This window comes from Panthera tigris, chromosome E1 (genome assembly GCF_018350195.1).
Source record: "Panthera tigris isolate Pti1 chromosome E1, P.tigris_Pti1_mat1.1, whole genome shotgun sequence".
NCBI lineage: Eukaryota > Metazoa > Chordata > Mammalia > Carnivora > Felidae > Panthera > Panthera tigris.
The window spans coordinates 48401424-48414937 of NC_056673.1; the positions used below are offsets into that span (position 1 = coordinate 48401424).

At 38.5% G+C, this 13514-nt stretch overlaps 1 protein-coding gene across 3 annotated transcripts in view; it reads left to right on the top strand.

Annotated features, from left to right (window-relative positions):
* CEP112 (centrosomal protein 112) overlaps positions 1-13514 on the top strand; it is a 408508-nt gene that overhangs the window by 192176 nt on the left and 202818 nt on the right. For all 3 annotated transcript variants that reach the window (XM_042967095.1, XM_042967096.1, XM_015535456.2), the window contains one exon: positions 4836-5018. In XM_042967095.1, the coding sequence (XP_042823029.1) occupies positions 4836-5018 (183 nt within the window). The remainder of the gene's footprint in view (positions 1-4835; positions 5019-13514) is intronic.

Below are 13514 nucleotides of genomic sequence, written 5' to 3' on the forward strand. Positions count from 1 at the left end.
TCTTTTCTTTTCTTTTCTTTTCTTTTCTTTTCTTTTCTTTTCTCTTCTCTTCTCTTCTCTTCTTTTGTCTTGTCTTTTCTTTTCTTTTCTTTTCTTTTCTTTTCTTTTCTTTTCTTTTCTTTTCTTTTCTTTTTTAATGGGAACTCTGAAGCCTGTGCTTCGATCAGAATCAGCCACAATTTTTCACTTTCTCATCCATCTCTTTCCAGCAGCCATTTCCACTGATGAAGTTAGGCCCTTACCCTTACCTTAGAAGATGTTCCTCAGCAGTACTTTGCTCAGCATTTCTGCCTCTGGGGAAGGAACAGAATAGTAGAGCCTCTCTTTCTTTCCTTGACTACCACCCTTTGCCATGGATGGCCAAGGTGATAACCTTCTTTCCTTGTTTGGTTGTTGCCAGTGAATGTCCTATTGTGTTTTACATTTGTTTTGTTCCTTTCACAATTTTTCAGCAGTCTTTCCCCAGAAGTTGTGATGCCAGGTGTGTTCGCCATGAGGCACTGGTCGCCTTGGAAGCCACTTGTTCCCTTCTTGCCAAAAGCATCCCATCAGCAGCTGAGTGACTGACTGTCAGGGTGTTACAGGGAAGTCTTGTGGATTAAGACGGACATTGTATTACCTTGGTAGCCTTCACCCGTGTCCAAACTTCAGCTTTCATACTTCTGTTCACTTGAAATGAGCGCAGTCACCACTGAGTTGTAAGACACGTCTATCCCGAGGGCTCCTAACTGGAGACTCCTCCCCTCCCTCCTTTCCCAGCCAGAGCATGCGGAAGACCTCTTTTTTCTACTTCCTGTAGCTTTAACCCATTCTTATACCAAGGCTTCAGAATATAGATTTTGTAATTTGGTTATGTTTAAGGTTATTTTAGTTAGTATTCTGTACCACCAGCCCCTTTAAAAAATATGTTGGATGTATTCTGTCACTTCTATAATTATGCTTCTGGTTTTGGAATTTCTGACGTTGAGGTGTGTTACTGAGATGTGTTGGTCTTCTATGGGTTGTGTACCGAGAAGTAATGACTTCTGTCCCCGTTGTCGCTTTCTTTATGAGATTTTTAAAATATGTTCAGGCCACATTTGCCAGCACTGATTTCACTGGGAAGCAGTTACCAGGGCTTAAAATATACATTCCGGGGCCCCCAGAGACGTGCGTATTTGGTGGTTCCATCTTGGTCTTTCTCAGAGCCTGGAATGTACTTCTGCTCTTGGACACGTATGTGAAGCCTCACTTAGAATGGGGACGCCGGCACCAGACTGCACAATGATTTAGTCTGTGATGGATGGCTGTGCTTTCAGGGACTTCAGAACTTTAAAACTTCACTCTTGAACTTCATGTGTAGTCTGTGTTGGGGGGGTAGCATAGTGGATGGAGCATCATCTCCTATTTTGACCTCCAAAAATGATAGTTGTTGTCAACCTAATAGTGTCTAGGCTATAAAGCCATTTTCTCACTTGAACCCCAACCACCAAGGCATCAAGAACAGCACCTAAGGGCACTACCAGATGCTACCAGACGCTTGCACTTGAGGGCTATTCACGTTACTCCCCCGGAAGACATGTCAAGCTGCCTTTTTTCTTAAGTTTATTTGTTTTGAAAGAGAGAGAGAGAGAGCGAGCAAGCGAGCATGTGCACATGAGCCGGGGAGGGACAGAAAGAGAGGGAGAGAGAGAATCCCAAGCAGGCCCTGTGCTGTCAGTATGGAGCCTGATGAGGGGCTTGATCCCACGAACCGTGAGCTCATGACCTGAGCCAAAATCAAGAGTCAGGCACGTATCCGACTGTGTCACCCAGGCTCCCCGCCATCTGCTTTTGTACATGTAGAGCGGGTATACCTGTCCAGTGTAGATACCTGGTCCACAGCCCCGTGCTTTCGGATTAGGGAACTTAAAGCTTTCCTTCCTTTATTACAGGGAGCTCTGTAGCTGGCCTTACTGAAGCACGTTCCTGGGTGATGGTGCATCCTATTCGCCCCTGTAGGATAGATTATGGGTTCTGGACCACTTCGACACAGAGACCTCGTTGTCACTGAACATTCATCTTTGTGGATGCTGTGTACTTTTACATCCTCCACATTTTCTGTGATTTACAACCTCCTGGTCACCATTAACTCCATTAGACATTATTGTTGGTCAACCAGAAGTATCTATTAGTCCAAGATAAAGTACTGTACTTCATGTTTGCTTTTGAGATACACCCACAAGTAAAAGATGGAACTAGAAAAGCCAAAAAACTCTGTTAACATTTACTTACGTGGAAGGGGCTAGGGACCAGTAAAATCTTCAATTTAATCCACTTTGATCCACTTTTGGATCCACTTTGATCCACTTTGATCCAAATTTGATCCACTTTGATGATGGCCTTTGTGGTTATGAATATCATCATTATGTTGTTTCCAGAGCATTAGGGTTTTTCTTCTGGACTCTGCTATTTATCAGGAGAAGACGTCTGCCAGAAGGTACTAACAGTGAGGAATCCTGGGCAAAGACCAGAAAGGGTTCATAACACCTCGAGGTTGGCCAGGTAGTGTTGGTGTGAGCAGACAGGCCTCTGCTATTTCACTTTAAAAGGCTCTCGCAACCTGAGATTTATTCATTCATTCACTAGCGTCACCGAGCAATGGGTCCTGACAAAATAACAAAGTATTACTAATTTATGAACATCTGACTTTAGGCTCGAAATTCTGCTATCTCTATTTCATTTGTTCCTGATTTTTAAAAATGAATAAACTGAAATCTGAACATGGGCAGGTCATTGATCAGTCTACAAGAGCTCTTCAAATAACTCGGAGACAGTTACTATGAAAGTACCTTACTTAGAGCCTAGAATGAGGCAGCACCATTACTCACAATCTATCTGATAGTGACTCCTGATCGTGTGGTGTGTTTTTTCTTGGGGGAAAGAAGTTCTTCTGGACTTCTTCTGCCCTAATTACGGGTCAACTGGTTGCTTTTTCCTAGAGTGTATAAAATAATTGGTTTTCCATCAATTTTAAATCCTATCCATTCTCTCAATGTTCCTGAGACTTTTGAGAATCAGATCTCAGTAGAACTTTCTACCTCCATCCACTTCTTTCAGTGTGTTACATACTTAAATGATTTTAATTAAAACTTACAAATTTATTATAATAATGCTTGATAGTGTAACACTGAGTAGAAATAATAATGTGTCCAAGAACTAAAAATATTCTAACTCAATAATTCATAAACTCAGATGCCTGAAATAATGCAGTAATATCAACAAAACGTTGAATTCTCTCTTTTTTTGCGATTAACATTATAGTTGTGTGAATCACAGAGTAAAGCATGCACATTAATTTTAAATAAGAAAGCTTTACTACTTGGTAGGTAAGCAGACGATGTTGATGTTATTTTTTCTATATGTTGCCAACAGTAGAATAACATGGAAGAAAGATCCCTACATTTTAAGTAGGCACAAATTCACTAGAATGCATCTTTGTTCTCAGATGCAAAATAAATATTTCTATATTATTTTATACATTATTTTGTTCTGATAAGTGGATATGAAGAGCGAGTATCCTTTTCTTTCTTCTAAATAGTATAGTACATTTATGAGTGGCCAGAAATTTCGTGCTCATTTTCCAACTCCAGGAAAAATCACAGTAAGGAAACATGTTGAAACCTGTGTGTAAGCACATTCAGTTCGTGTTTTGATTCTTAATTTGCAATTAGAGGATGAGAATTTCAATTCTCAAAAGAAAAGAAGTTCTGAAATTTAGCGTAGCGTGTACGCCTGGAGAAATGAATGCTATCGCTTTAAGATAAGGTAGGCTGGTGATTCATTGCACGACACAAGAAACAAGATCGATTTGGAGCAGGCTCCTACTGTTAGCTTTTTTGAAGATGGATTCTCACGCCGAAAATAACACAACATATTCTAGATAACAGCAGTTTTTTCCCCTGAAATCCACCAAAACTGAAGAAAAATCCAAGTGACTGTTCTTAGCAGCTGTGTGGCCTGGAGTTCACTGGGGAAGCTGGCTTCCTGCAGTCCCCTATTCATCACCTGCTTCAAAGACAGCCTGGCTGGCTATAGTTTGCAGGCCAGGTAGGGTGCCATTGTGCACAGTCTGGGAGGATTAGTATCAAAGCTGCGGCAACCAGGCCCTTGGTCTCGGGCTGCCATTCAGTCTAGCAGGGAGAGGCTAAGACTGGCCAAGGTCACAGTCTCCAGTGTGGAGTGGACTGGGAAAGGATCCTGAGAATAGAATGCTCTTTATGAAATCATGGCGCAAGCCTGCAGCACAGCAGGTGCCCTTCTGGAACACATAACATCTGTTTATGTTGGTATACCGTAGCTGACAACGAGATAATAGAGCTTTGAAATTTATCATTTTATTTTTTTAAAAAGACAACTGTATATACAATAATCCAGATGCGTATTTAGCTTCGATCTTTTATTTGAAAATCATAAAGAAAACTGACCGATTTAATTGCTGCTTTTTACGTGTATATATTTAAGCAAACAGCAACGCGTACTGACTATTAACCATTTATAACCATTGCTGATCAGTAATACCCGAATTCTTGGATAGGAAATACGTAGCATTCGACATAATTTTTTTCAATGTTCAGGCATTTATGTCAACAGATTGCAGAACGATTTCCTGCATATGCCCAACTGGCTTGAATATTAGGAGGTTTGGATAAAATCACCCCCTCCCCCCAGACGAGAGTATTTCAAGGGTGAGGTAATCATGACGCAAAAATAAAATTTTCAACTTGGACAAATTAGAGAAAAATTAAGCTGTCCATGAGTTGTCATGACGACAAGGATGTTCTGTTGATGAACTGTCCTCCTCATTGTCCAATCAGATAGTAGAGCTGAAGCTGGAGCATGAACAGGAGAAGACGCACCTATTACAGCAGCATAACGCAGAGAAGGATAGCCTAGTCCGAGACCATGAACGGGAAATTGAAAACCTGGAAAAACAGCTTCGCGCTGCCAATATGGAGCACGAAAATCAAATTCAAGAGTTCAAGAAACGAGATTCACAGGTAATTATCAATAATATTTGATAAAACGGCTGTCTATTTTTAAAAAGTCATCAGCGTTTAGTGTTTTCCTATTATTCTTGTTGGTGCACGCTGTTTGATCATTTGCAAAACTGACATATAAATGTGATTTTTTTGTTTTCTTCTCCCCCCCTCCCCCCGTTTTGAGGATGAATAAGGCTTTAACTACAGAAACCACAGGTAGCCAGATTAAAAATCCCATGGCGCGCTATAACTTGGCCCCTTTTTTATAATCTTGTCTCAGTTCCTTTCATGATGGATTTTTTTTTAAGGTATCTGCCCCTTACCCCTCCCCTCAGCCTCTGCAAATCCCTATGAAATATATCAGCCTTACTCCTTGCTTTTTGTTTTAATCTCTGTAGGTAATCAAGCAGCTGTTTTAATATTTGCTTTTCCTTCCTGGTGTTGCTTTTTTTTTTTTTTTTTTTTTTTTTTCATTAGACTCTATATTTGATTAGATCACTCAGATGGCAATTGGTAAAAATGACTCCAGAGAAGGGCTATTTCCCATCAGGTCTGTCGCTTTTTCCGATATGCACATGCCCCCCAGCCTCCACCTCTGTAGTCCCTGTTGGAAACCATTTGGCAGAATAACCTCCAGCTGTGGTAGCATTTGACTCTTCAAACTTATGGATGAAATGTGCACTGTCAGCATGGAAAATTATCTTTATAAATTTCAGATGAAAAAAAATCTTATTGGGTGTGGGCATCTTTGTGGTACAATACGTTCTTTGGGGTATATATAATCAAAGGCCTTTCGTGTATCCTCCTGAGATTGCTGTGAAATTTTATTAAAGAAAAATTGAAGAGCAACTGATAACAAAAAAAGATAATTTTCTTTTCTAATAAAACCATATCATCTACTAGGTCTAATAAATACCTCTTTTCCCATTGAAATCTTAACCATATTATTCATATCACATACAAGCTTCTTCCTCAATATCCTTTCTCCCCAAATGATATAATTTTTAAACAATGAAATAAGCCTTCTATTTTTTATGACATGTGTTTAAACAATTTTATAATCATCTAAACTATAAAACTGCTGATTAAGTAAGATGTTTATTTCTTGGGTGGAGGGCGGGAGGCGGTAAGGCAAAGAATAGGAGTTCTTGGTTATTTTTCATTTGACCTTGAGTTGTCTTTTACCTTCAGAGAATGACTGGGGCCCAAAAGTATACTCAGCACAGATTTTTTTTGTCACTAATATACGCTTATAGGAGAACTATTTTCAATTTGTTTTATGGGAGATTTGCTAACTGAAAAGGTAGTCATTGTAGTAGCCATGGTACCCGAAGAGTCAGGTGGTTCCTGCTAAGTCAATGTGGGTTATATTTTTGCCACCAACCTCATCAGAGCCTTTATAAAATATAAGCTGATCTTCCGATTGTTAGCCATATAATTTACTAAGAATATTTTCCAACTTAACATTGTCCTTCAAAGATGATGCTAAGCCTCAGCATTGTCTTCAGTGATAAAGTATTTGGGTTCTGAGTCTGTGTAGGGGCTGTTTGCATAGTAGAATTGAGTCCGTGATACAATAAAATACCTTAGTTTATATAACTCCCACTGTTTTGGTGCTGTTGTGGAAAGCCGACAGTAGTGGAGGCCAAATTTAGAGGACATCTTTGTGATATTACATATGTCGTATCTGCCATATATAGGGTGCGGTTCACCCAATAACAAAAGGGAAATTTTAGAATTATTACGTATAATTAAGCCACAGGGAGAGTACAATAAGGTTCTTAATTGAATTTCTGCTAATTGAAATAATCAGTATGGGGACCATATGACCTCTTCAAATGCTGTAGCATAGGATTGTGTCTCTCCTATTTTGTCTTTCTTGGAACAATTGGAATTGCTGTCATAGGAACGCCTAGTAAAGCAATGGAAACTTAGGCTAAATGCATTCTTGATCTGAATGAAAATGATTTTCTGTGGAAGCCAAACTTGATTGATTGTTTTTAGAGAATGTATTTTTTTTTTAATTTGCCAGTGAGTTGTATTTTTGAAAACCTTATCGTGTGTACCAAAATGCTAATAATTTGTATTTATTTTGGTTATTCACTGAGGGTATTAATACAGAGTTTCCATCAGGTAAGTTCTAAATTTTCCAAATAAATCTTTTCATGATTGTGACTTAAATAATGTGATGTGTGAAGCCTTTTAAGTCCTGAATTCCATTCACAAATTTCAGAAAAACAAAGTGGACATATATTTTTAAAAAATAGAAGATCTTCTTTTCCAAATCACTGTTTTGTGGCTTGACACATGTATTATGTACCTTAAATATTGGATTGGATCATTTTTCATTTTAGGTCCAGAGAGATTTGATTTTCAGTTCACGTTTGGCTACTCCCGTTTAGCAATGGAGGCCATTTTGTAAAAAGGACTGTTTGAAATACTTAACCAAAGAAGGACCAGGAAGTACCAATTTTGGATACTATAGCTTTGCTTGCTGCTTTTTCTTCTATCAGATTTGTGAATTCAGACAATATAGTAAAAGTCTACTTTTGGCTTCGTCCATATATATTATGTATTATGTACTGATAAGAAAACCATTATCATAAAGTATAGCTACCTACCGTAAGGTAAATCATATATCAGACAGGAACTCCCTTTTGGTGAATGTGCTATATAATTATTACAGGTTACTTTATACCCAAGGAATTTCTGTTTTCTAGAGAAATCATAAGGTATAGCAATGCAACTAAAGATAAGTAACCATTTCTTTCATTTTATTTGGTGTATTTGGCTAATTATTCTATGCATATATTGTATCTTTGTCATAATACCTTGACTTCCAATGGTAGGATATTTTATGTGGTGATACTTACATTTGCTAAAATGCACAATAAATTTTATCACCTTCATAGAAGATGGTCAGCCTGGTGTCTACCTGAGGTTACAATGTTTAAGAAAAAGCATCCAGATCAGTAGGTACCAAGACATATAGAAAGTCACAGCCTCAGTGTCAGATATTTCTCATTTGCCAGATCCCTCTTATTGAAATTAATTTGGAGAATGATTTGATTGACTTAATCATGTTTTTTTCACATAAAGAAAATTCATAGTTTTGTTATGATCATCTTAGGAGAACCTCTTCTAGCATGGTGGTTCTGCATGTGATTTTGCTTTTGAACTGCAGTGTAGTGAGAGAATTTCTCAGTTTATTCCTTTGAATTATAAGAAAAACAGAATGTAGGTTCCCCGACTTTTCAGTTGTTCTCTTAGGACCCTGAACCACTTGGAGATCGCTTGATCTTTTATGTTTGTTGCCAGAGTGAGTGGTGTGTATGAATATTGTAGAGGACCTTTGAGATCCGCCCCAAAGGTGGGGTTCCCATCATAGGACAACTGTCTATGTCACCTGTTGAGGTACGGGCCCCTGGAAGACTCAGGGTGACCACAGCAGCCACTGTGAACCACCATCAGTATAAGGCAAATTAATAGAGCTGACTTGGGAGATGGTTGTCACGAGATCCAAAAATACATGAAACTTAAAATTTGCATATAGGAGATGGAATCTTTCCTAACTTTGGGATCTTGATGCCTTTCTTGATTTCCTAACCTGAGAATCATGATGCTATTATGAATGAGTTTTGCATAATAAATGGACAGAACATCTTGGTTTTGCCATATTGATTCACAGTAAGAGGCTGTCCTATGGTTAATTGTAAAATGTAGCGTTTTCAGAAATCTTCTTCTTTCTCTCTTCTACTTAAAAAAAGATTTCCAGAAAAGATGTTTGTGGTAAGACAATTGTAATTTTTAAAATTATATCTCAGTGACATCACTTTCTTTTCCATGAATTTGGTAATCCGGGCCCAGATTAAAAATGTTCATTTCTAAAACTGGGTGTGTGCCTGTGTATGGTGGACTAAATATTGGCTGTTCTAAGATTCTTCTAAGATTACTTATGGATGAATTGAGCAATATGTACATTCTAAACATTACAGCTAAACCTGTACATGGTCTTTGGGCTTTTTTCGGGTAGCATTTTTCCATTGGAAACATTGATTTTAATTTTTTTATATGTCAACCACTTTCAAAAAGGATGTGAGGCGGCATTCTGTAATAAACAAACATTTAAACAGCTAAAATATAACTGAAAATAGTAATTAAGCAATGAACGATATTCACTCCATCAGGAAACCTATACTACTTTTAAAAATGCTTTAGTGACATACCAGTTTTAGCTCTGAGCTCACCTAGAAGCCACAGTGAAGAGGGGAACATGATGAATTGTGACATTCTGATGATCTGTGAAAGAAATCATACCAGTTCACTTTTTTTCTAGCTCCCAATTCTGAGAGAAATATATGACAGAGGACTTAGCCTAAAGGATACTGACCAATATAACTGTTGACATCTCTATGTATTAAAACATTTGGCAATGAAGTGTGGGTGGGAACATCTTGGAGTCTTTAAGTACTTTCACAAAATGTAATGAGCAGGTTATATTTTAATGCGCCCACGTTTCATTTTGATCAAATAAAAGGATGAATACCATCATGCTCAATATCAAAAAACACACGTGCTTCAGGAGCTCCAATTTTGTACATATGAATCAAATGAAAGGATATTTTAAATCGCGAGACTAGCAAAGTCTAGTACTTTCATTATGTGACTGATCCTGTAGCCCTTACAAAGCATCTTTGGAGAAACATGGCTGAGATTAGAGGTAGTTTAAAAGCTAATGCCCAGCTGTTCATTTCGAAATCTATTGCTCTCTTTCTTCCAGCTGATTCTCTTGTCCTCTGAATTTATACTATGGAAAACTATAAGAAATAAAAGCAAGTGGTAATTTGGTTCAGGAGCATAGGGTATTTGTACCTGTACTAAAACAGTTCCCTTTCTCCCTCCATGACCAAAATGGTATCTCAGCGTCTTTTATTCACTAATATCATTTACTTGGTTTTGAGGTAGTAAATATTTTCATTTCTTTGGGTCAACTGGACAGATCATGTGGAAAAAACAAACTATGTAAATATTTTCCCCCTACCGTAATGAGGCTGTTGCGGTCAAGGTAACCCTGCTTTTTTGTTCCCTTCCTGTCCCTGGTGACACCCACAGTCACATCAGAGTGGATGCCTGGTTTCCAGCCGTGTGCACACCGTGCTTTGATACTTACCCACGATACACTAAGTTATTTGTAGTAGAGGGAGAGAGGCATGGAATTAAGCGTGGTTTCAGTATTAGGTGGGTTTTGCTGCAATGCACATAATGTGTAATGTCAGACATAAGAAGGGTTGGTGGGAAGATGTTTTTAACAATTTATTATTCTGCGAAAAGAAAGTAAGACTTTTTCAGTGGACTTGTGGTAAAACCACACATTACAGATTTCAATTTATTTTCCTTAGATGAAGCTTTATGGTATTATCGAAGAGCTGCGTTTAAGACCGATCAAAAACTTACTGCATACATTTAGAATATAAACAGAGGTTTTCCTAACTGAGCCATTTTGAAAAGCCTGTGCGGGAAATACTGTTTTTCTGATACCAAAAGCACAGGTTATACAGAAATTTCCAAGGAGGATCAAAGTTCATTTCATATTTTGACACAGATATATTGATGCAAAGATCCTGTTTTATCAGTAGCCAATGGTGTTTTGTCTAATGGTATTACATATGAATTTAATAATATGTTTTATTTATATGTTATATGTATTACTATTTATAAGAATACTATTTCTTAGGTACTTAATTAGGAGAAAATATAGGAAGATGACCTTTCAAAGTAAAGTTTACATTTTTTGTAGATCACTAGCCTTCTTTTTCCATTATAATTCTAAAATTCTGTAATTATTTTCATCTTATAGGCACACAAATAGCGTATATTCCTATAATTAAACTATTATAAATAATTCAACTTGGTCCTCGTCGTGGAGAAAATTACATTATGTTGAAAAAACAATAACAGGCTGAGACAAGGAAATTGATTTCTCTAGGAATGATCCATTTGTAGAAGTATTATACAGTGTATCTTTAGTCCTGTGCATATTTTTTAAATGTGGCAGTTACCATGGAAACCACATTCCATGGCATGTGGTCCACTTTTAGATAAAGCATATTCCTTTTAAAGACAAACCTTCCAAATAATGGCATGAAGTATTCCCTTTGAATCAACAACTTTGTGTCAATTAAATGATTGCTTTAAAAATCCGTCTTTTGTTCTCACTCTACTTCATAGATTTTTTAGATAGATTAAAGTTGTCCTTGAAGAAGTAATAATTAAATGCTGGGGATATTTAAAACAGGGGGTACAGTGGTGAAAACCGGGGAGATGGCGAGGGACAAGTGTGTGGACACAGGACGTTGTGCCGGACGTGCACCTGTGCAGGTATCTGCGTATCCAGCAGCAGCACAGCCAGACTGAGTAAAGAGATGACCACATCCAATTATTCTCAGTTTACAGATGAAGAACCTAGGGTTCAAGGCCACTACCTTGCCCAAGGTCACAGAACTAGCAAAGCAGGGCTCCTTAATCTTAATTCAGTACTCGTCCGCGATCCCCCAGCCTCTTGCAAGAGAGATTTTAGATTCGGGGAGAGACTCGGACATGGCAAAAAAGGCACAGGGTTATACGTGAGCCCTTGCCTAGCATGAGAGAGACGCTGGTACCCTGCTCCCCAAGCTGAGAGGCTCCTCACCATTTACATTTCTTTCCGTGAGTTGCCATACTTGCCGTTGCTGCAAAGTCCTAATTGAATCCTGCTGCGTGAGTTCCAGCTTTAGTAGGCAGTACCTCCCCGAACAGCACTGAATTCCTGTGCTTGTCTGTGCTTCACAGCGGCGGCGGCAGCAGCAGCAGCAGCAAATGTTCATTGCGTGCTTTGCGTGCACCAGGCTCTCTGCTAGGTCCTTCGCGATGCACCATCTCTTTGAACCCTTCCAGCCCCCCCATGAGGATTAAACTTCCCATTTGGTAGCTGTTTGGACCTTCTTGCCTGGGTCCAAAGATGAATGTATGTCAGTCCATTTTATCAAGGAGACAAGTTTCAGAAAGCATAAGTAGAATGCCCAAGGTTACAAGTGTGTGGACGCAGGACGTTGTGCCTGTGTAACTTAGTAGGTAAGTTAGTGTAGCTGAGACTCGTGTGGCAGAGTCCCGTGCCCCATATGCCTACTTGTGTGTGAGTCCGTCGTCTCTGGGTTTCATTTATTCTGCAAAAATTGCACTATATTTTCGATGTTGGATTGTTAACTCATGGCTAGATTTAACGTACTGATACCCATACCTCAGACCGTTTAAATCCAAATCAAGATTGAGCAACGGTTTCAAGCTTTCTCCGACGCCACAAGCCATGGCTGTGTCTCTCTTCTGAGACACATTTAACTCTGAAGAGACAGGCAGTTCTTAATATTTTATTTGGAAGAGAATTCCTTCCCACAAATTTCAGAATTTGTAGACTGGAAAAATAAATATGTTTTTGAGATGGGTTCACTTTTGGCTTTTGCATTATTACTGAAATGAGAAGATGTGTCTAGAGGAAGAATGTAGGAAGCTTTTACGTCAATGAACCTACCCATCTCGATAAAAATTAGCAGGAATCTGCACTTAGTACTGGTGAAATGCGGTTTGGTGTCAATGGCCTATTCTAGGCGAACACCTATCATAGTCACACACCAGTTTGGAATTTCACATGTGATCCCTTCACTTTATGGAATGAATTTTTAAATCTCAAAGACTTCAGTTTCCCAATTTTTCCCCTAAGGGAACCCGTGTAATGATCCTTATTGCATGACAACAGCTAGTCCAAACCTTTTAGAAGTGAGGTCAAGGCAGTTTAGTAAATTCAAACCCAGAGACTCTCTAGAAATACAAGGAATAATCAGAAACCGTGTTTCTTTTAGAATCCTCAAAGACAATTTATGTTGATGCAGTTATAGCTCAATTCTAGACTGACTTTGGTCCGGATGAGAAGTTTTCAGATAAATTCTTTTCTTTACATAAAATACCCCAGAGATAAATTGTTATTCCACATCCTGAATGTCATTCCCATTGACATAAGGAAAAAATGCCTTCAGTTATTTTTAGCGTTTTGCTCCTCCTTGTCCTTTTCACCTCTGCCTCAAAAAAATTACTAAGAATGTTGGCAGAAATTATCTTTGAGGAAACACTGCATGAATAACTCTTCTTTCTTGATGTCTTGGAAAAGTCGTTTTTGGATTTCTGACTCAGTCCATTCTCTGAGAGACATCCTTGATGTCTTCATTTATACATTTGAGGTAATTTTTTGTGACAGAGAGGTCGGAGCCAAAGTGCAAGAAATGATTGGCAAAATGATGATATCATCACACGTTCAAAGCCCTGGCAAATTGAAGCTTATTAAACTGTCATTTTGTCTTCCATTCAGGACTAATTGGAATCATGCCTAGTTGCATGATAGGAAAGATATTTAACACCTGAGAATTTCTCATGAGAAAAACGACAGGAATTGATGCCAGGGAGACCGTAAACTCATGTCTGAGGAGG